Below are 20,955 nucleotides of genomic sequence, written 5' to 3' on the forward strand. Positions count from 1 at the left end.
CAGGGGGAGCAGCACGGCCACGCTCCTGAACCCCTGAACCCGCAGGTCTCTGTGTGCTGGGAGTGCCTCTCCCACTGGGAGACCTCCCGGCTCTCCCAGCCCCATGGGCACCTCAAGAGGAAGCTGTGGGTAAAGCCAAGCTCGCTGAAAAATCCCCGTTTTCATCCCACACCTGCCCTCAGTGCACAGAACCGGGGCGCTGCCAAACCCGAACATCACCCGAAGTGAGAGACCCCTCGGGAACACCGGGATGGAAACCGCTGCCGTTCAAGGAATTTTTCATCCCTTCCACAGCGAATCCGGACCCGCTCGGGGCAAAGGACGGGCTCGTGCCGCCATCCAGCGGTGCCCGGCGGGGACACCCCGGACAGGGACAGGGGACACGGGGACACCCCGGGCGGGGACACCCGGGAGGGGACACCGGGGACACCCCGGACAGGGATAGGGGACACGGGGACACCCCGGGCGGGGACAGGGGACACGGGGACACCCCGGGCGGGGACACCCGGGAGGGGACACGGGGACACCCCGGACAGGGATAGGGGACACGGGGACACCCCGGGCGGGGACACCCGGGAGGGGACACCGGGGACACCCCGGACAGGGGCACCTGCACAGGAACACCCGATTAGGGACCCCTGTCAGTCCGCAGGGATCCCCCCTCAGGAATCCCTGCTCCGAGATCCCCTCCAGCCCCTCCGTCCCCAGGGAAGCCCCTCCATTCTCAGGAATCCCCGCCCCGGGATTTCCCCTCCAGACCCTCAGTCCTTAGAGATCCCCTCTCAGGGATCCCCCTCCGGACCCTCTGCCCCCAGGGATTCCCTTTCCAGCCCCTCCATCCTCAGGGATCCCCGCTCCAGGATCTTCCCACAGCCTCTCTGTCTGCGGGGATTCCCCACTCCAAACCCTCTACCCGCAGGAATTCTCCCGCAGACTCTCTGTCCGCAAGGATCCCTGCTCAGAAATCCTCCTCGAGCCTCTCCCTCGGCAGGAATCCCCGCTCAGAGATCCTCCTTCCAGCCCCTCTGTCCTCAGGGATCCCCACTCAGGGATTCCTGCTCCATGCCCTTCTGTCCTCCTCAGGGATCCCCCTCTCCTGCTCCTCCATTGTCCTCAAGGATCCCCACTCAGGGATTCCCACTCCAGCCGCTCCACCCTCCCCGCTCCACACCCTCTGAAGCCCCTCTGGGCTTCTCCTCCATCCCCCTCCATCCCTTGGGATCCCCCTCCATCCCTTGGGATCCCCCTCCAGCCGCCCCGAGCCCCCTCAGGGCACAGCTCCTTCCTCAGTTTGCCCCAGCGCTACAAATCCTTTCCCTGCTGGAATTCCAGGCTTCTCTCCCTGACCCAGATCCTCGTTCGGTGTCTCCTCGTATCCAGGCACTTTCAGGTCATCTGCATTTCCTGGGATCTCACGGAGGGTTTCCTTTTGGAAATGTGCATTTTTAAGCTGTTTTTCCCCATTCCCTGAGCCTTAAGGAACAAATCCATGATTTCAGGAGGGTGAAGATCAAATTTAGGGGCACATCCATTGCTCTGAGCCACAGCGAGCCCTCACCCCCCATAATCACCTTTTTTTTTTGCCATTTGTGCCTTTTAGGTGACAATTTTGGCCAAGGACACCCCTGTTTTTCAGTCCCTCACCTCACCTGAGCTGCTCCTGGGCTCTCATCCTTTCCCCACAGACAAAACAACTCTGTGGTGTGATTATTCCATGACCAAAGGGAATATTTTGCCCCACTCCTCACTATAAAACCCCTTCTTTCTGGAATATTGCCAGCAGGGATCCTTTCAAAGGACAAATGCCACGGAATTGTGACATTTTTTATTCACAAACATTAAAAAAAGCTGCTCTCTGCCTTTCCTTTTTATCACTACAGATTGAATCTTATTATTTATCCCATCGAGGTGCACGAATCCTGTTGCAAGGAGCTAAAAAAGAGGCAGCCCAGGGAAATCCGTGCTTAGACGCCAACAGTTTCTTTAACATCCTGTAAAGAAGCACCTTCAGAAGGGAATATTGGTTCTGCCAGGAAGCCTTGCAGGGCAGGACAGAGCCTGGAGCAGCTGGGATGGCCCATGGGATGCAGTTTGAAGGTGACAGCAGAGCTGTAAAAGCTCTTCAAAAAGGAGAAACACAAACCAAGCTGTCCCAGTAACCCAGGAAAAGGCACAGCAAAGGAGCTGGATCGCAGAGAGCCTCTGCAGGGCTCTGAGGGACAGGGATAACTCAGGAATGGTGCTGAAGGAAGATCCAAACCCAGCCAGCTCCCAGCTGGCTCCTTGTTTTGGGAGCTGAGCTGTTTCCAGCCCAGGGGTCACAGACACCTCAAGGTCAGGCCACAGACTGCGCCCAAAAAGTTGGAAAATCTTCCAGAAAGGATCCACAGTGGATCCTTTGTGTGTGCAGCTCCTGAGGATCTTCCAGGACAGTGCTGGAATCCAAATTTTGGTGTCAGCAGACAAACGAGTCACAGGAGTTAAACAGAAACATGAGGTTCCACCTCCAGATTGATTTTCTCCCTGCCAGGCAATTCATCACCGGCAAAGTTTTGATGAGTGCTGGAGGGAAAAGGAGAATTTACAACCCAAATTCCAGCAGCTGCTGTCACACTCATTCAGAGGAAACTTTGGAGAGCAACATTTCATGGAAACTCTTTTATTTCCCACAGAGAAGCTGCAGCAATTTCCCTGCTGGTGCTGATTTTCAGTGCTGCTTTGCTGTAAAACCCAAATATTTGGCACAAAGCAGCTGATGAAAGGAATTCCCTTCCTTGCTGGCAGATGGCAGCTCCCATCCCAATCTGCAGCAGGCTGCTGAGGTTGGCTGGAATCTGATTTCCAACACGGCACGTGTGGGTTTTTGCCGGATGAGCAACCTTTATTTCATTTTTCCTTGCCCTTATTTGCAGTTTGTTAACAAACCCCCCTTAAAACACCAACTTTCAGCTGCTTTTACAGCCAGACCCAGGAGGAAGCTTTGGAAAAACCTCACTCAAGGCTGTGGCATGAAATTACAGCAACTTTCCCTGTGGAAAAGGCTTGGGAAGGGGTCCAGGCAGGATTGTTCACCTTTTATTAATAACCAACCAAATTCAAGCACAGATAGATTTGCTCAGGGTTTTCTCCCCAGTTTATTCAAGTGTAACTCCCTGAAACCAGGATTTTCTCCAAGGAATTTCCTGTGAAACTCTTTGAACAAAGCCTTGTCAAACAACTGCTGCTGGTTATGGAAGGGAGATGGTTTAATAAAAGGATATGTTCTGCTGCCTTTCTCTCCCTCTCTGCTGGCTGAGGGACAGAATTCAGGCCATAAACGATTTCTTTGCAACCTGGAGTAGCAGCAGCCTCACTCCCCATTCCAGGCAGGCATTTCAGAGCCATACCAAAGGGATGGGTAAAAAAAAAATTTGGATTAAACTCACTTTTGTCTCCTAACTCTCAGTAAAAACAATAAAATGATGTCACAGATTTGCTTTTAAGGGATGCTCTCATTCCCACCAGGTTTGAACAGGCACCATTTGCATGCTTTGAAGTGTTCTGTTAACAAGGAAAGGCAACAGGAGAGGTGGGTTTGGATCACAATTTTTCCGTTTCTCGTTCCCTACACCCCAAACCAAAGGAAGAAAAAATCTACGTAAAGTGCTCACTACGCCCTGGGCACACAAAAAGGTTGAAATTTCATTTTACTGCAGATTTTTCCCTGATTTCCTCATAAGTTTGGATGTTTTAAGAAGCTCTGCAACCAGGGGGCTGTGAAAATAAAGACAAGGATAAACTTCATAGTTTTTATTCTGCAAAGCAATATGCACATCTTACAAACACAAAAATTAATCTAGGAGAGAAATGTCATTTCCAAATCAGCTATTAACCATCATGCAACAAGACAAGTGAAATGTAAGAACAAAACAAAACCAAAAAACCATCTTGAACCCTACAATCACCTGCAGAGGGTTGAAACCAAGGCTCAGATTTTCTATGTAATGCCAAAGGAAATGCAAAAAAAAAAAAAAAAAGAAAATGGCAGCTTTCTAAGAACAAGAAAACACGTACAAATAGAATCAAAACTGATTCAAGTCATAGTTAAAAAGAAAAAAGAAAACAAAAAAAGGAAAGATCAATATGATCTGAACTTTAATATTAAGTTTTAACTCTTCTGTTTGGCTGCATTTAACTTTGTACATTGCCTGGGAACAATCCAATATTCCTCAGTATTCCAGCATGTTGGCCTGCTGGGACACCCTGCACCTCCCTGCTGCAATCCAGGGGGGGCAAAGATGGACTGAGGCCAAAAAATCCAACTCTCCAACGTTTTCCCTTTTGCATTTGTGGGTCACAATCTTTAATATTCCTGGGGGGGGGGGGGGGGGTGCAGAAAGTGGGGGAGAAGTTTTCAAGCAGACTCCTTTCATTCCCAAAAGTTTTCCCCAACAGCCCAAGTTCCAGTTGGGATATTTGGAGCTGGAATTTGTTGAAGGAGAAAGGATTTGCTCTGCTTTGCTGAAGGAGTCAGGTGTTGTTGGGTGGTTTTTGGGTATTTCCAGGATTTGCACCACCTCTCTCCCAATCCATCTCCTGTTCCTGCCTGTGGTCCCCAGATCAAGCCACCCTCAGAGGCAACTCTTGGAGTGAGGATTAACACAGAAGGCTGGGCTTGTGTGATTTAGGACCAGCTCAGGCTGGGGTTTAGGACCAGCTCAGAAGAAGCTCTCGGCCTGTTTCACTTCCCTGCCTCACCCCAGGGGAAGCAGCATCAGCCCACAGCAGCATCAGGAGAAAACTGGAAGCTTCTTTTTATCCCTAAACTTCAAACCAGGCCACCTCTAAAGCTTTGCCTTAACATTCCCTGGAGGAAAACATGTCAGTTAATCCCACTTAAGGAACTGAAATTCTAGGAGGAAACGTGTTCTGAAGGAAACTGTGACTGTTCAAACACTCTTAAGACTTGTGAACTTACTGAAGTCCCAACACACACAGACCAGGAGCGGTGTCTGGAGGGAATAAACTGGGAATTGTATGCCAGCATCACTGAGACTATGAGATTCTCACTTGGCTTTCTTCTTCTGTGGAGTTTGGAGCAAAAAGGAGGAAGAAAAAAAAAAAAAAGCCTGTGTGAATAAATGAATGGATGGATGCAGAGCTGTCACACCACCTGGTGAGAAATCTGGGAGAAAAGATGAAAAGTCAATTAAGGCAACCAGTGAGATTTTAAAAGCAGTGGTGGAAATGTCTGCAGGAAGAGCCTGACCCCTGAAATTAAGGAGGCTGCTCAACAAGGAGCCAGGAAGAAAAACCAGCAAAAGGCAGAATGGGGAAGGGAGAAATGCACAGAATAAAATCTCTGACTGAAGAATGGACACAGAGAACAGAAAGGGTTTCACTGGGTCGTTTTCTTTGACCTTCCTCACAACAGCCCCACTCTTGTGGCCATTCTCCCCTGAGTGCACAGCATTAAATGGCAACTTAGTGGGACAGAGCTCAGCAGTGCCATTGTCAGCTGCCCTCAGAGCTGCATGCACAGTCCCAGAGTGAAGCTCTGCAACAAACTCTGGGATTTCTTTTCCTTTCACTATTTGCACTTGCCCAAGGCTGTGCAGAGCCCCAGCAGGCTGTTAACACAATACAGCTTTTTATTAATTTTCACTTTCTAGAAAGAAAAAAGAAGAAAAAAAAGTTTACAGAAAGCTGCTCTGCAGCAGAGACACACAGTCCTGGCTGGAGGGCTGGGGGTGGGAGGCCAAGTGGAAAAGTCTTCCAGATAAGTCTCTGTGCTGACTGGTTCTCTGGCATTCAGCAAGCCAAATGAAAAACCAAAAAAACCAACCAAAACAAAACAAAAAAAAAATCAAACAGTTCTTTTCAGTAAGTAAGAGTTTAAAATGGGACTTCACGTCTTAATTTTTTTACTACGAATAAAAGCACAAGTTTGTCCTAAATACAGCACTATTAAAATGTGAATATGTATTTTTTTTTTTTTCTTCCAAAAGAAAAAAAAAATAATCTAAAATGTTGATATCTTTTCTTGCAAGCAAGGAGCAAATGGAATAAAGTATGAGGCCACACAAACACACATTGAATTTATGTCGTAGATTGGTGGCTTTGGAAATGCAGGATTATATCAAAGGTGCATACTTGGTTCAAACACACTGTACAGACTGGGCAAAAAACCAAACATCTCTTGGTTGCTTTGAGACACTTGCAAAGGCATCTTCACCTGCCCAGGTGCAGCGAGACAAAAATCTCTGGCTCTGCCTCTGTGGAGCCTTTTCACTGGAGTTATCTACACCAACATTGGGGGTGTCCCCAGGGAAGGGCCGGAGCGTTCCGGCCGCGCCGCGGGACGAGCGCATCTCCTCAGACCTGCTCTGGATATTCTGCTTTTATAAATATGTACAAATCAATTACAGGCACTTTGAAATGTCTTTGGTTGGAATAAACCAACATTGCAAGGTAATGGATTCACAGAGTGTTAAGACCCAGGCTGGGTTCAGCAGGCAATGGTTTTGGTTGCTCTTGGGAGAAGGAGAGGGGGGATTTTTATGCTTCTGACAAAGCAACCTGGAAAAAAAAAAAAACCAGAGAGAAAATATTTAATTAAAGGCAAATTCTTAATCCTGTAACAGTGATATGACTTATCTCTGTGCAGCTGGCAGAGCTGTCCTTGACTTTTCAAAGCAGCTTGGAAAGTCTGACTTGGAAAGGAAATCAAAGCAAGTCTGAAGGTCTTTTGTACTTGGCAAAAATCAATAGAATAAAAGTCCCAAACCACTCAAAACCAAAAAAAAAAACCAAACAAAAAACACCTACAAAAACCATCCCAAACCAGCTTACACCACAAAATATCATCAAGATCAAAAGGTGTCAACACTGGCTTCCTACTTCTCAATTTAATATATTCATATTTAATCCTTCAGGCAAACTGCAGGTCCCCAAGGCAGTATTGAACAATGACTCTTTGAACAGCTTTGTTATTAACTTAGTTCTGATTAACAACCAATAACTCTTTCAACAGCTTTGTTTTTAACTTAATTCTGATGAACAACCCTTAGAATTATGTATCATGTTTTACTCAAAGTTTTCAGTCTGTTGTAATAAAAGAGAAATAAAACTATTTGATGCCACCTATTCACTGCTTCACACAAAACAGTTCAAGTAGTGCCAGAATTATGGCAGAAGAGTCCCAGCCCAGCACTTCCTGAGCTGCAATAATTCACTTCTGGAGGAGAGAAATCTCATTTGGAGGATCTCCAAAGCACTTGTGTGGATTTTGTAGCCCCCACCTGCACTGTCCATAATGAAGCACCCATGTGTCTTTGAAAGGCAATTCAATCCCCATCTCCAGAGACAAGAAAAACCAGTCTGTCCTGTGTCCAAAAGGAGCTTTGCTCTGTTTTCTTATCAGAGTCAATATTTTGTTACCACACACTCACCTTTTCAGAGCAGAACTCTGTGTTGCTTTGCCTCAGCTTGCTTGGTCTGCCTTTAATGACTGCATAGCAGAACATTGTAATCACCATCACGAAGAGGAAGTAACTGGTGTGCATGAGATGCAGGTTTATTAGGGAGCGATCATCCTGCACACAGAAAAGCAAATTAAAACCATTTATTGACTTGGCACGTGATATCAAAGCAGTAATTACCAGTTCAACCCAGAAATTACTTCAGGAATCAACTTCCTCCCCTTTACACAGCAATGGAAGTGATTCCTAATTGTGGCACAAAATGTTTCTGGTCTTAAAAATCTGTTATAGATATTTTTCCAAATACTGGCAGAGGCTTTTGAGAAATGATTTCAAAGTATAAATGGTGGTTATTAAGAGCTGTGAGGCACATGGATGAAGATCATCAAACCCACTGGGGTGGAGCATTCTCAGCCCTTGCACCACACAATAAACCAGCAGCAAAAATGACAATTTCAGGAACCATACTGAATGAAAGCAGAGCATTTACTGAAAATACCAGAGGAACAGCCCAGCACTTACATCTGGAACGATAACAGTTAGTTTGGGATTTAAAGCATGGTAGACTTTCCCAATTGCTCCTTTGTAACACCAGAAGGGGTTGTAATCCTGGGCGTATTTCGTGTTCGAGTCCCTCGCCGTGGTGAAGATCTTGTACCACAGAGTAGCGTTGCTGTAGGTTTCAGGAACACAATGTGGTGGCTGACTGCAACAAAACAGAAATCATCAGTACCCTGAATTGCATTTGCCACGTTCAACCAGGACAACTCTTCATCTCAAAACATGGGTTTAGTTTGGGTCTTCCAAAGCAACAACAAAACCCCAAAGTTTAACCAAAAGGGTCTATTAAAAGCCACATGATTGCTACACTAAAATTAGAATTTAACTGCATGTTGTTGCACTGAGCCAACATCCCACAGCTTAACTGGAAAAACACTGGTTTTCCTAAGGCTTCACAGGTTGGATGGAACAGTGTCAGGGAATCCAGAGAAGACAAAGGGAAGATATTCTGGTGAAGGCAAAGCAGCATTTGCCTTGTGCTGATCTCTCAGCAGGGAAGGGGGTAAGAACCTTAGTGTCAAATCTCATCTCTGAAACTCAGTTATGGGGTAAATTCCTTAAATTTCCATGGATTCTCTTGCTCCCAGTGAATTTTAAATCACAGTTGAAAGGCAGGAGTTTAAAACACCCTCAGAAAGATCTCAAAGACAGCAGAGGTTTCGAGACAAACGTTTTACCATGGGGGAAGGAGCGCAAGGACACAATTTCCACGATCGACAGGAATTTTCACAGGGAACTAACAACTCAGAGGAATTAATGAGCCAGGAAGCAGCCCATGGAGCAGAGTTCCCAATGCACTTACACTGTGACTGGGAATACATTGCTGGCTGCTGTCACAGTCATGCAGGTGGTGAACACAACCTGCTCGCAGTGGCCGTGCAGGACACAGTCATCGGAGTTCCAGGCAGCTGGCAGGGTGAAGGTGATGTTTATTTCCTCGTGGGATTCTCTGCCTTTGAGAAAGAGAAAAGGAAAGCTGGGTTTTGCTTCACAAAAGTATCTGAGCAACGATCACTGGGATAAGGAGAACACACAAATGACTAAGGCAGGAAGTATCACCCTTTGAATCATCCAGGATCTTTATAGGCAACAGAGCAAGCAAAAAGAAAGATAAAACCCAAAACAAACTACAAAATCCCCCAGCTGCTGCTCTTTCTAATCTCTCCCAGCCCAGAACTGGTGTCATCAGGCTGCTTTCAGAAATTAAAAACTGTTTATAAGTGAATTCATGTGTGTTCAGAGATATTTATTAGAAAAGTCTTTCTCCTCCTAAGAACTTTGTTCTGCATTTGTTTTTTCTGATGCTCCCTTTTCAAACTGGAGATATTTGTGTAGAGAAAAAGGTGTGAGCAGATACTGAACTGCACACTAAGTCATGTATGATAACTCCATGTGGAGAATTTCAGGCTGAAAACAAATCCAGGCTGCTGCAAATGGAACTTGTATTTGGTAGCTCTTAAAGCAGTAACAAAATAACAACAGAAAATACAGCAATGCACATTTGCAGCTCTCCAAAGGTTCAAGACATCCAACATTATTATAAAACGCAATTCTGGCTGAAAGCTAAAATAAAAGTGAGGTTCTAGTATCAATTTCTATTAATTCTCTATGAACTCCTGTCAAAACTTCCTGGCAGGCAGCCAGAGAGCAGATTGGTCTCTGCGCACCACAGAAACCATAATCATCTTATCTGGTGCTCTTTGTGATATTAAAGCTGATTCACTTATGCATTTTAGATAAACTAGAATTTTTTAGACAACATAATACTCTCTACTGCATCTACGTCACATTTGAAATGTCAGTTGAGGACCTGATGGATCAAGGCAAAACTGAAGAGAGTCACTGTTTGGAATTTTGCTGGCTTAAAAATGACCTTCCATTGTCATTAGGTTAATCATTTCAAACTGCCAAGCCTGATCTTGGCACACCTGCAGGTTCTTTTCCATTCTGAATGCAGGGAAAAGTTCCTCTAACAAACAAGTGAAGGGCTCCATACAGGAATGAACTCACAATAAATCTGGGAACACATCTGTGTTCTGTGCATAAGATTCATCTCACCCATAAGAAGCTGGTGAATTTTTATTTGATCATATAGTTATTTAAATCACAGAATTATTTAGAACCATAGAATGGTTTGGGTTGGAGGGGACTTTAAAAACTGTCTTGTTTCACCCTCTGCTATGGGCAGGAACACCTTCCACTATCCCAGGTTTCTCCAAGCCCTGTCCAACCTGGCCTTGGACACTGCCAGGGATGGGGCAGCCACAGCTTCACAATAAAGAATTTCTTCCTAATATTTAATCTAAACCTACTTAGTTTCAGTTTGAAGCCAATCCCCCTGTGAAAGGTTAGAAAAAAAACCTCTAAAAGCCAACTGTAACCTAAATTTTAAAAAGGTCCATCCTTGCCTACCTGAAAGTCCAATCTGGTGCCCAAAAATTGTGGAGCTTAGGTGTGTGACATTGCGAGAGTATCCCCCAAAAGGTCTCAGAGGGTCCAGGGTCAGCGTGATGGTGACAGAGATGTTGATGGGACCGGAGTCCTCGAGGGCCTGTGGGGACTGGGTGGAAGACCTGGCCTGCCCGCTGGTCACGGTGCTTTCTGGAGTTGTGGTGTCGTTGAGGAGGTGCTTTAGGGTTTCATTCTCAGATATACAGAAGTCCAAATCATTAAACCTCAGGAGGAAAGTATTCCAGTCCTTAAAACAAAGGGGGAAATTTCAAGCAGATGAGGGAGCTCACGCCTCTCTCGGTCCCATCCCGCTCGGTTCCAGGCCATTTAACAAAAATCACACGGCTCACAAAGCAACACAAACACCACCAGGGCTGGCTCAACAACAGGAAAGTTGTTTGGAGAAGTCAGATGGGTTCAATCCCAGCTCCCTCCCCTGAACTAATAAGGAAACTTGGTCTGTTCTCACCACACTCCAGGGTGAGCCGTTTCTGACGAGGTTTCCCTCGTTACAGGACAGTGCTGAGGTAAGAAGTTCCCCAAACCAGCTAAGTGACCCTAAATAACAAACAGAAAGGTTCCTAGCCACAGCAGGGAAGAACCATGACAGATGATTTGGCCTCATCCTTGATATAAAACAAAACTAACAAACATTCACTCCAACAGCCCTTCTGAAAGTAAAATGAAGACAATCCCCCACACAACTCTGTGCTCTCTATGAGGGAAAAAAACCCCCATCATTAACTTCAGGCATGTTTTCCAAATTAATATCCCTGCTTTTTGCACATACCTCTGTCATTTCTGGTGATTTGATCTCCTTGATTTTGAAGAAGTAGCCCAGTGTCAGGAAGGCGATGGCCATGGCGCTCACACTGATCATAAAGACCACGAGCGGAGGGCGGCTGCTGATATAAACCTTCAGGTTCTCCAACAGGTTTATGTAGAACATTATTCTGATTGTTCACCTGAGGGCAAAAGATGTTCCAACAGAGTCACTGGAGTGTGTGTTACAGGAGGGGGTTGGTGGATCACGTAAGACAAAAGTTTGACAGCAAGAAATAGGATCTTACACAAAATGAGATTCAATTACGTGGCTGTGCTGTTCACTGAGCATGGAGTGTGTGCCTGAAATGCAGCAGCAATCAAAACAGGCTCCACATCACCTTCTCAGGGCCTCAAACTGCCAGCTGGGAATGGATTTGAAGAAATGAGGGCTTCCAGCACAGCCCAGCATCGCTGATAAGTAATAAACCCAGTTCTTGCCTTTCCCCAGGCAGGGTATCACTGCTACATTTTAATGCCAGTAGTGTCTGAATGCACCAAGTTACAAATCAAACTTTGCACATCCTTTGGAAACTGAAGCTGGAGCCTTAAGGATCCCTCTTCACCCCATCCCAAACGCCTCTACTTTCAAAACAGGATCTGAGAAGCAGCCCTACATCACTTTAGGCTTTTGCATCAAGAATCCTGTGGGCAGAAAACCCTAAAAACTGCATTAGGGTGGAGGCTGGAAGATTCCTAGTCTTTATTTAATTCTTGCAGGATCTAGAACTTTTTGTTTTGTCTGTAAGCAAAGCCAGGACCTTACATGCTGAGGAAATGTCCTCAGTCATTAATTTTTGCCCCAAATATAGTATTTTGTCTGATTCCCTTCCTGAATGTTCATCTGCAGAGTAAAAAGACCCAAATTATTGTATCAGCTTCCCCACCTCCATTCACAGGGAAAAGCAAACAGTCCAGTGTTAAAGGGCAGCCTTGTGTCATCTCCTTCAGAAGCTCTGCAAGGAGGAACTCCCAGCCAACCTCTTATTTTTGTCTTACCTAAAATCCTGGCTGAAGAGGCTTTTAACCCCAACTAAACCACTAAGGCAGGAGCTGTTCCTAGCAATGTGCTGCTGATCTCCAAAATTCCCAGGGAAAGGCAGAAAGAATTCTGCACTGCAAGGGTTAAAGCTGGAGCATCCATATGGATCTGGTAACATTTAATTAAGGCTCCCTGCAGGTCTGGATGATCCCCGATGACTCCCATTATTGTCATTTACAATCCAGGTGTAGCAGGGCTGAAAAGTGGCAGCTCTGAGGATGAGAGAGGGACAGGGCAAGGCAAGAGAGGGATCTTTGATGTGAGCTATTGATTTCAGAGAAAACAAGAGAAGGGTAAAGGAGGAGCACTCAGACAAAGCCTTTTTCAGAGCCCACAGGGTACAATGATCCCAACTTCCTTGTGTATACTCAGGATTTTACTGGCAGAAACGCTTCAGTTCCTGTTAACAGAAGAAATATTGACAGAACCTGCAAAGAGGGGAAAATCCAACTCAGGGAGAAGAGACAGAGGTGCAGTGCCAACAACACAACCCTGGGCTGTGCCTGCTGACTCCCCACTCGCTCTCCTGGCTGAAACCTGCTGAGACAGAGCTCTCCAGAGCTCAAGATCACATCCTGGGTTTATTATTTTGCACCATCAACCCCTTTCTATACACCCTGCAAAGCCCAGGAAGTTTTCCTCAGTGAGAAGTGGGTGCTGCAAACATCTCTGCAAACCCAGAGCGAAAAGCAGGGAAAGAAGAGGGAAGAAAGGCAAAGATGATGAGAAATGTGCACCTTACCAGAAGTTTGTCCCAGAGCAGCTGTGGCACAGCCAGCCAGGCCAGTGCAGGTGTCAGGAGACAGGAGGGACAGGGGAAGGGAGAGCTGGGGCTGGCAGGGATCATGCTGGGAATAATCCGCCCTTCTGCTCGTTCTGCCTATCTTGTCCCTGGCAGCAAATTCCTTAAATGAGCCCGAGCTAAAAATCCCAAACGTTCCATCCACAAGCAAAATCCCAAACACTCCTTCTAGAAACATGGGAGATGCGTGGAGATGGAAGGAGATCAAAACCTAAACTAAAGCAGAGTTGTAGGCAGTGTCCCCTCCTGAGTTTCCTTGTGGAAAGAACACAGATGCAGGGTTTATTGCAGCTTTTAATCAGGGCTGAGTGTCACCCACAGCACATCCAGGGCTGGGATTCCTTTTTTAAAGGGGTTTCCAACACCTCCATTAGAATGTTTGTTTACCACAGGGTCTAAAACCAGCTTTAAAAAAACCGGGATGTGCTGAAAAGCCTTCCCAGAGAAATATTTGGGCTAATATTTTTATGTAAGAGATCACCAGCTTTTAAGTGCCAGTTGTTTAATATGCTGCCATAACTCAGTGGCTTTGAAAGCAATTAGAAAATGCTATAAGCTGCAATTTCTGAGGAATAATGTGCCTTCGGAGCATTTGTGAGGGAAAAGGGAACAACTGTGGATTTCAACACTGGAGCTGACATGAAAATAGCAGTGCAAGGAAGAATGAATGTTTCCATGCTGCTGCCTGAAGAATTACTAATTTTTTTACCAAAGTGCTTAAATAACTTTAATTATCACAGAACTTGTGATTCAGATCAGTGCATTACATCAAAATGTCCACGGATTTTCAGGGTTCCTTAAACTCCTCTCTGTTAGAATCACAATGCATCACAATTCTTCTGCCAGCTCTTGTAACTAACTTCCTCCTCTGTGTAACTGAATAACTTAAAGAATATCACTTAAACTTTTATTTCTTGTTCACAGAGTTAAAACAAACAAACCAACCAATGCTTTTACCTCCTGGCAGGTCAGGCAAGCAAGATCAGATTTCACTTTTTAGCCAAATAAATAATTTAGTGAGCGGCTCTAATGACTGCTGCTGCCTCTCTCCACTCCAGCAAAGCCTTTTAATACTTGGTGCAATAAAAATCTCCCCAGTCAGCCTAAATAAGGAGCTCAAGTGCAAGGGGAAGAATGAAAACTGCCAGGCTGGAACATTGGCCACCAGCTCCAAGGTAATTGCTGGGTAGTGAGGGATGTTCAGCAGGAGCAAATGCCAGAGTTACAGCTGATGGAATTCACCAGGAAACCCTGGAGATGTTGTGCTCTTAAATCAACATCTACAAACCCAGGCAGGTAAAAAGATTAAAGTGGTAAAGGGTGGAAATACAACAGTTTAATCTGTCAGAGTCCCAGGGAAACACAGAATTGGGCAGTCAACTAAAAAGCAAGAAAATATTGTACAACTGGGGGGATTTTCCTCCAAAACAGCTCCAGACAGCAACTTCAAAGGAGTAACATTGTGAATTCCTCTTTATTTGTATAGGAAAGAGTGTGGAGAAGGAAGCTGCTGAAACAGACTGATGAGTTTTTAAATTACAAACAAGGAAAATCTTGAAGCCTATTGCAAAGACCAAAAAGTCAATGCAATGAGTCACAGCTGAAGTATTAAATTCCCATTTTGAGCCTTAATATCAAAGGAGCTGAATTCCTAACAATAAAAAACCCATATGCTGCACTAAAGCAGGTATTAAAAGCAAAATTGCAGTTGCCAAAGTGAAAAAAAAAACCCCCAACCATGAATTTTAAAGGGATCAAAGTCATTTGACATTTTTGTCAATAATGTCAACTACCATCCCTGCCATTAGAAAGCTTAAAATGATGGCATTTCCTCACAAATATTTCCCCTTCTTGTTGTGCAGGTAAGGTAATCACTCTAGAGGAGGGGTTTGAATATAAAAACACCACTGAAATATCCAAAAGTGGAAAATTGGGTGGAGGAGAAGGACAGGAGGCAGCACTGCTCCTTTAGGATCTCACAAGTTTTTCAAGCCTCAACATCTTATTTCACAGAACAGTGTTTAAATTGAGCTGTGCAGCTCAAAAAAATAAATGGATGATGTTTTCAAAGATGCCCCACTACCAAGCGTGCAAGGGGGTTAGGAAATGGGTCAGCTCAGGGTTAACCACTTAGAATGAAAATAATGTTGTGTGCCAGAGGAATATTTATAAACATAAATCAAGCAAACCATGGGAAACCATCCATAAATAAATGCAAACAAGGCAGTGGTGTTCATCCCAAAGTGCCTCTCGTTTAACAACAATAAACAGCAGCAGGTACCAAAATTCTCTTTCATTTGGTTTTCTTCTCTTCACACCAAATTTGATGTCTAAGAGTGAAAATACTGAAATACTGAAGCTAAATAAAAATCAGAGTTGGGTGAGCTGGGGCTGGTGCTGCTTAACATTTTTGAGGGTGACAAGGACATGGGGTCAAGCTTGGCAATGACACCAAGCTCTGTGGGAAGGGATCCCATCCAGAGGGATCTGGACAGGCTGCAGAGGTGGCCCTGGGACAACCTGATGAGGTTCAACGAGACAAGTGCAAGGATCTGCACTTGGAAGTGCAGGAAGACTTTACCACCCTGATATCTGGGGAAAATAGAGGTGTTAGTATCTGCAGCAGCTTCAGATCATCTTTTTAGGAAGTGTGGATCCCTGTGGGATGGAATTCCACAGCCTAAAACCTTCCCCAGCAGCAGTAGGGCAGGCAGGAAGGAGGAATTCATCCTAGAGGAATCCTCCAGAGCACAGCTCTACCTCTGTCCAGCTGAGCCTCTTCCCCTCCGCCCAGCCTTCGGCGTGAAAAAAATAAACCAGAATCAACAACCTCCTAGGAAATGCCAGCAGATTTCTCCCCAGCACAGAGGGAGAGAAGCAATCAGGGCATGTGGAGGAGGAAACTTTATGAAAACATCACCTTGGATCCTTGAATCCAACCAAAGAGAGCCCAAAGATCAGCAGCCAGATGTGCACAAACACATTTGCTACAGTGCGAGATAACGGGGAATTGGCTCAAGCCAGACAGTGGCTTATCAGTTTGCTGAGCTATTTCATCCACAAATATTTTACTGATAAGAACCCCCCCCCGCCCCTTTTCCTGGAGCCTGGAAGCTGAAAATGGCAGGAAAATGGCTTTGCATATGCAGAGAGGACACTGCACAGGGCAGGAGGAGAGCAGCACCTGGAAATGTGGAAAAGAACATTCCTTCCTCCTGGCATCCTGATAAAGGATCAGGATGCAGAATATTAACAAAAACTGGGGACTTGCATGGATAGAAAGCAGCAAAGTGGTTCATAGTTGCATGAAATGTTTATTTTCACCTCTCAAAACACTGTTCAAAGCTTAATTAATCATTTCAGCATCCCCAAGAGTGGCCTGAACAGCAAACATTTCAGGCCTGCCCATGGAACAAAGCCAAGGAAAGGAAGCAATTTGGTCAGTGATAGAGAATTTTAAAGATCAAATTGATACTGAATTTTAGACACCCAAATTCCTGACTTCAACTCCCTATAAAGACAGAAAACTTTAAATACAAAGTCGATGATGTAAAAAATAAAAAGGAAAACAAACATTACTCAATCTGTGTATGACAGCCCTTCCCAACAGACTTGTGTTGTTCAAAAAGTCTGCTGGATTTACCACAAGCACCTGAGCTTTGTGCCAGCTGATACTCTTGGGACAGCAAAGTTGATTTTCATTTCCCACTGGAAGAAAAATTCGTGCAGAAACAGACAAATCCAAACCAGTTCCAAGTATTTTTTAATATGCTACAAGTTCTTAAAAATGATGAATGAGAAAAGGGAAGGAAAGTTTAAAGTCAGGCAGCAGAAATAGAGTGAGGACGCCTTTTTTTCCCTGGTTCAATGAACCCTGAATTCTGACTTTTGTTAGAAGTGAAAAACATAATTTAAAACATAGCCAGCTGTAAAATCAAAATGAACCCAAGCTCTGGTTGAAAATCAGACATTTTGGTGCCAAACTTGAGGCAGGCAGCCCTGTTTGCCAAGAGCCTGTGCCATGGGAATGAATCCATTTCCATATAAAAGAGCTCATGGGCATTTTTAAACCTTCCAGCTTTTCCAAGTCCAAGTCATGACTTACAATGTGAGTTACCATAATTCAAATCACCCAGACTGCAATAAAACACACAAGAATAGATGAAGGACTTTTGAAGTTGTATTAAAAATGCTATTCTGCTTACTGCTGCTTAGCATGAGAACCTGTGAGAGGAAAGGAAAAGTAAAATAATTCAATTTTACAGGATTTTTAAAGATCCATGAGAAATCAAATTCTGTGTACACTGAACTAACAGCAGCCAAAAATCCGGGAAGGCTTTAATCAAGGTGTGAAAATTCTCAGTAAACGTTCAATAATCAGAAACTGGTTGAGTGACCAGTTCAAGGTTAATTGTTGACTTCATTAAAGCCCACTCATTAAGGAATGTGGGACCTAATTCAGCAATGAAAGTGCAGAGAAATGCCAGGAAAAGGCTCCTCAGTCTCTATGATGAGAACTGTGAGGAGACAGGGATGCAGACAGAAACACAGCTTGAATCACAAGCAGAGAAATGACTGACAAGCTGAGGAAATGGCAGCTTTGGGGAATGGCAAAATCAGAGTTTGGGTGTGGAAAGAAGGGAGAGAAGCAGCAAAACAGCCAGTGGCCACTAACGAAAATATAAACAGCAGCAAAAGCAACTGAAATAAGGGACCTGGACAACAGCTGAGCTATCAAGGCTATGGCTGGAATATTATCATGACTGTGTGCTTCACCCCCACTGCTCAAAGGAAACAGGACCTGAACTTGCTCAGCCCAAACTCCTGTGAGTTCACTCTCCATTTTACAGATTAACAAAACCCAAAATGCCAAGACATTCACAAGTTTTGCTCCAAATCAGAACCTGGGAGTTCTGAGTCCTGAGAACCAGTTTTAATCACAGGTCAGCACAGTCTTAAAAAGAAAATAAACTCCCACCCAGCCATGCTTTGGGCAAGGGGAGGTTTAGGAAAAGTAACACAATTCTGACACCAGTGAGTTCCATTAATAGTTTAGGGCTCAATTAATGAAACAGCTTCATTTCTACCAAACCTGTGATGTTATTTAATAAAAAAAGAAGACGACCACAGCAACCAGAGCTGCAGGATCAGCTCAGGGGGTGTCCCAGGAGGGGCCCACCCCGGGGTGCTGGATGTGCCAGGCTCTGTCCCTCCTGTCCTCCGGCTCCCAAAGGACACCGAGCTCTGTTTGTCCCCTGCCCTCAGCTGCTCCTGGGCACTTCTCCGAGCACAGTGACTGTTCTGTCTTATCAGGTGGCCTTTCAGGTTCTTGTCTTTCAAGCGGAAATGAAGAATCACATTCCACCAGCGCCGGAGCCACTCCTCAAATCACGGCAGGTAACAAAGCTACCCAGGGCTTAATCCTCTTTGATGAGACTCGGGCCGGGATCAGGCAGCATTTTTCAGCTACAATTCAATGTTATCTATGCTCAGGCTGCCACCAAAGTTATCTCTGGGCCGTGCACACCTGCTGAGCAGGAATTGGACTGCAGCCATCAGCTGATTCCCAGCGACCTGGGGAAAGGCAGGTGCGGGGAAGCGGCAGCAACTCACCCGGTGAAACTCGAACCGTTGTGTCCTGCCCAGAGGCACCAGGACTGGGGAGTATTTCCTGTAACTCAGCCTTCAGAAAAACGCAACAATCATTTACCACAACAGCCAGGCCCAGGTATTTTTCCTCCACCACGTTCTTCCAGCAGCCAAACTTTGGGGAAGTTCAGTGAGGATGTGGAGAGCAAACCTTAATGAATCCTTATCTAAGATCCGGGTTTGTCTACCAGGGCAAATTTACCCAGACAATTCCACCTCCACAGCTAATCCTGCAAATAAATTTTCCCAAACACAAATCCTTAAAGAGCAAATAAAGGGAAAAGGGGGGGGGGGGGGAAAATCCCAGCTGTGCTGTAATATATTCTTTCCCAGGGTGATTCTGATCCACGGTTTGGATGTAACAGCAGGGATGGAGCAGCCATGTTCTAGGCATGATGCTCCGGGAATCTTATTATTAAAACCATCATGAGATCATTAGTCAAGTTAAACCCCCCAAAAAAGTGAAAGAGGATGAAATACGGATATACAGAAAACTGGGGAAAAAAATCCCCAACCAACCACATTAAAAAAGCCCAACGCAGGAATCACCGCTCAGAAGCTATATTGAAACATAACTATTTTTAGTGCTACAGAAATTATTATTTTTCACTGTTTTTTTTTTTCTGGTACAACGCCACGCGTACAAACTTCAAGCTGACGACCTTTCCCAAAATTTTTTTTTTTTTTTAATGTAAATACTAAAGACAAACCAAGGCTACAACCCCCCGGCCGAGTAAAACCACCCCGAGCCCAACCGGGACTCGAGGCTCGGGGGGCAGCGCAGCGATGCCCCGGCCACGGCCCGAGGCTCCCCGGGGGCTCTCCCGGTGCTTCCCCCGCTCCCCCCAACCCCGGAGCGGCCCCAAGGCGACCCCATCCCCCGCCGGGCCGGGCCGCACAGCCGCCCCCGTCCCCTTCTTACCGGCGTCCGCGGCGGGGCTCAGGCCCCCGGGCCGGGCGGGGCTCAGAGGCGGCGGCGCTGCCGTGCGGGCGGGCTCTGCACCATCGTCCTGCCCTGCCGGGGCTGCGGGCGCGGGCGGACGGGCAGGGGAGAAGCCGCTCCGCGGGCAGCCCCCGGGCCGGACACACGGACAGGCCCCGGCACCGGGCCCCGCCTCCGCCGCCGCTTCCGGGCCGCAGCCCTGACCCCTCACCCGCCGCGCGCGCCGACGGTGGCGCGGGGGGGACAAGATTGAGGCGGGGCCGGCAGCGCCAGAGGGGCCGGCGGCGGGCGGGGCCCGGCAGCAGCACCGGGAACGGGCGGGGAGAGATACCGGGAACGGACCGGGAGAGGTACCGGGAGAGATACCGGGAACGGACCGGGAACGGGCCTGGGCGCTCAGCGCGTTCTCTCCTCGGGCCCGAGTGCTGCAGCCCCGCGATCCCCGCTCCGGCCTCCCTCGCAGCCCTCAGGATGGTCCCCGCCTTTTCCCTCCCCTTTTCCTCTAAAAACTGTCCCCAAACACTTTTTGTTATGTTTCCTAAAGGTGTCCAATACCTAGGAGTGTTCAGGGTGAAATCCTTAATGCAAACAAACCATCATTATCTTCATTGATATTTTTCGTGATAAACAATATCATTGTTTAGATTGCGTTATTATCTATTACTGTACATTATTAATAATTAGTGTTATTAATGGTAATATGATGAGGATGATGATGTTTCCACGAGGATAACGTAAAGTCTGGAGCATCACAGAGCGATACTGAACTAAGAGTGGGAAAAATAAAGCAAATTTCTGATACTGTGACTGTCAGCACAGCACAACATCTGTATTTTAAGCCACTTTAAGGGATGAGATTTCAATTAAACTCTCTGGTTCGCTATTTTTTGCAGCACTTTGCGAGCACCTCTGTGCTCCAGCTCTGCTCAGGGATAACTCCGGGTAGGAGGAATTCACTCCGGGAAGGAAATCACTCCAGCTGGGGCATGGAAATCCACCTCACCTGATTTATTTCAACAGCCCACTTCAGCGGCTTGATCACATGAAAAAGAGATACTTTAGTTGCAAATGCACCAGCAAATTTTAAAGTGCTTAATCACTCCAATGACCTTTCTGGAAAGAAAATAAAAACATACATTGTTACCCAGCCCAGCACTTGAAGGGCCAAGAACTGTTGTGTCCCGAAGCAGAGAATGCAGAAGCAGCCGCGATTACCTCGCCCTTA

General features: G+C 46.0%; 1 protein-coding gene across 2 annotated transcripts; it reads right to left on the minus strand.

The window, feature by feature from the left end:
- Positions 1 to 3,774: 3,774 nt before the first annotated feature.
- On the minus strand, positions 3,775 to 19,910 carry TMEM248 (transmembrane protein 248). 2 transcript variants are annotated; one of them, XM_032129729.1, is made up of 7 exons: positions 19,710 to 19,910; positions 11,263 to 11,437; positions 10,434 to 10,719; positions 8,824 to 8,974; positions 7,983 to 8,166; positions 7,431 to 7,574; positions 3,775 to 6,558 (listed from the first exon to the last, which is right to left on the minus strand). In XM_032129729.1, exons 2-7 carry the CDS (start codon positions 11,419 to 11,421, stop codon positions 6,538 to 6,540), a joined length of 945 nt encoding a protein of 314 aa, XP_031985620.1. In that variant the 5' UTR covers positions 11,422 to 11,437; positions 19,710 to 19,910; the 3' UTR covers positions 3,775 to 6,537. The 2 variants fall into 2 exon arrangements, with proteins under 2 accessions (XP_031985620.1, XP_031985621.1); XM_032129730.1 differs by lacking the exon at positions 19,710 to 19,910 and adding an exon at positions 13,079 to 13,199.
- Between the last annotated feature and the right edge of the window lie 1,045 nt (positions 19,911 to 20,955).

Source organism: Corvus moneduloides, chromosome 20 (genome assembly GCF_009650955.1).
Source record: "Corvus moneduloides isolate bCorMon1 chromosome 20, bCorMon1.pri, whole genome shotgun sequence".
NCBI lineage: Eukaryota > Metazoa > Chordata > Aves > Passeriformes > Corvidae > Corvus > Corvus moneduloides.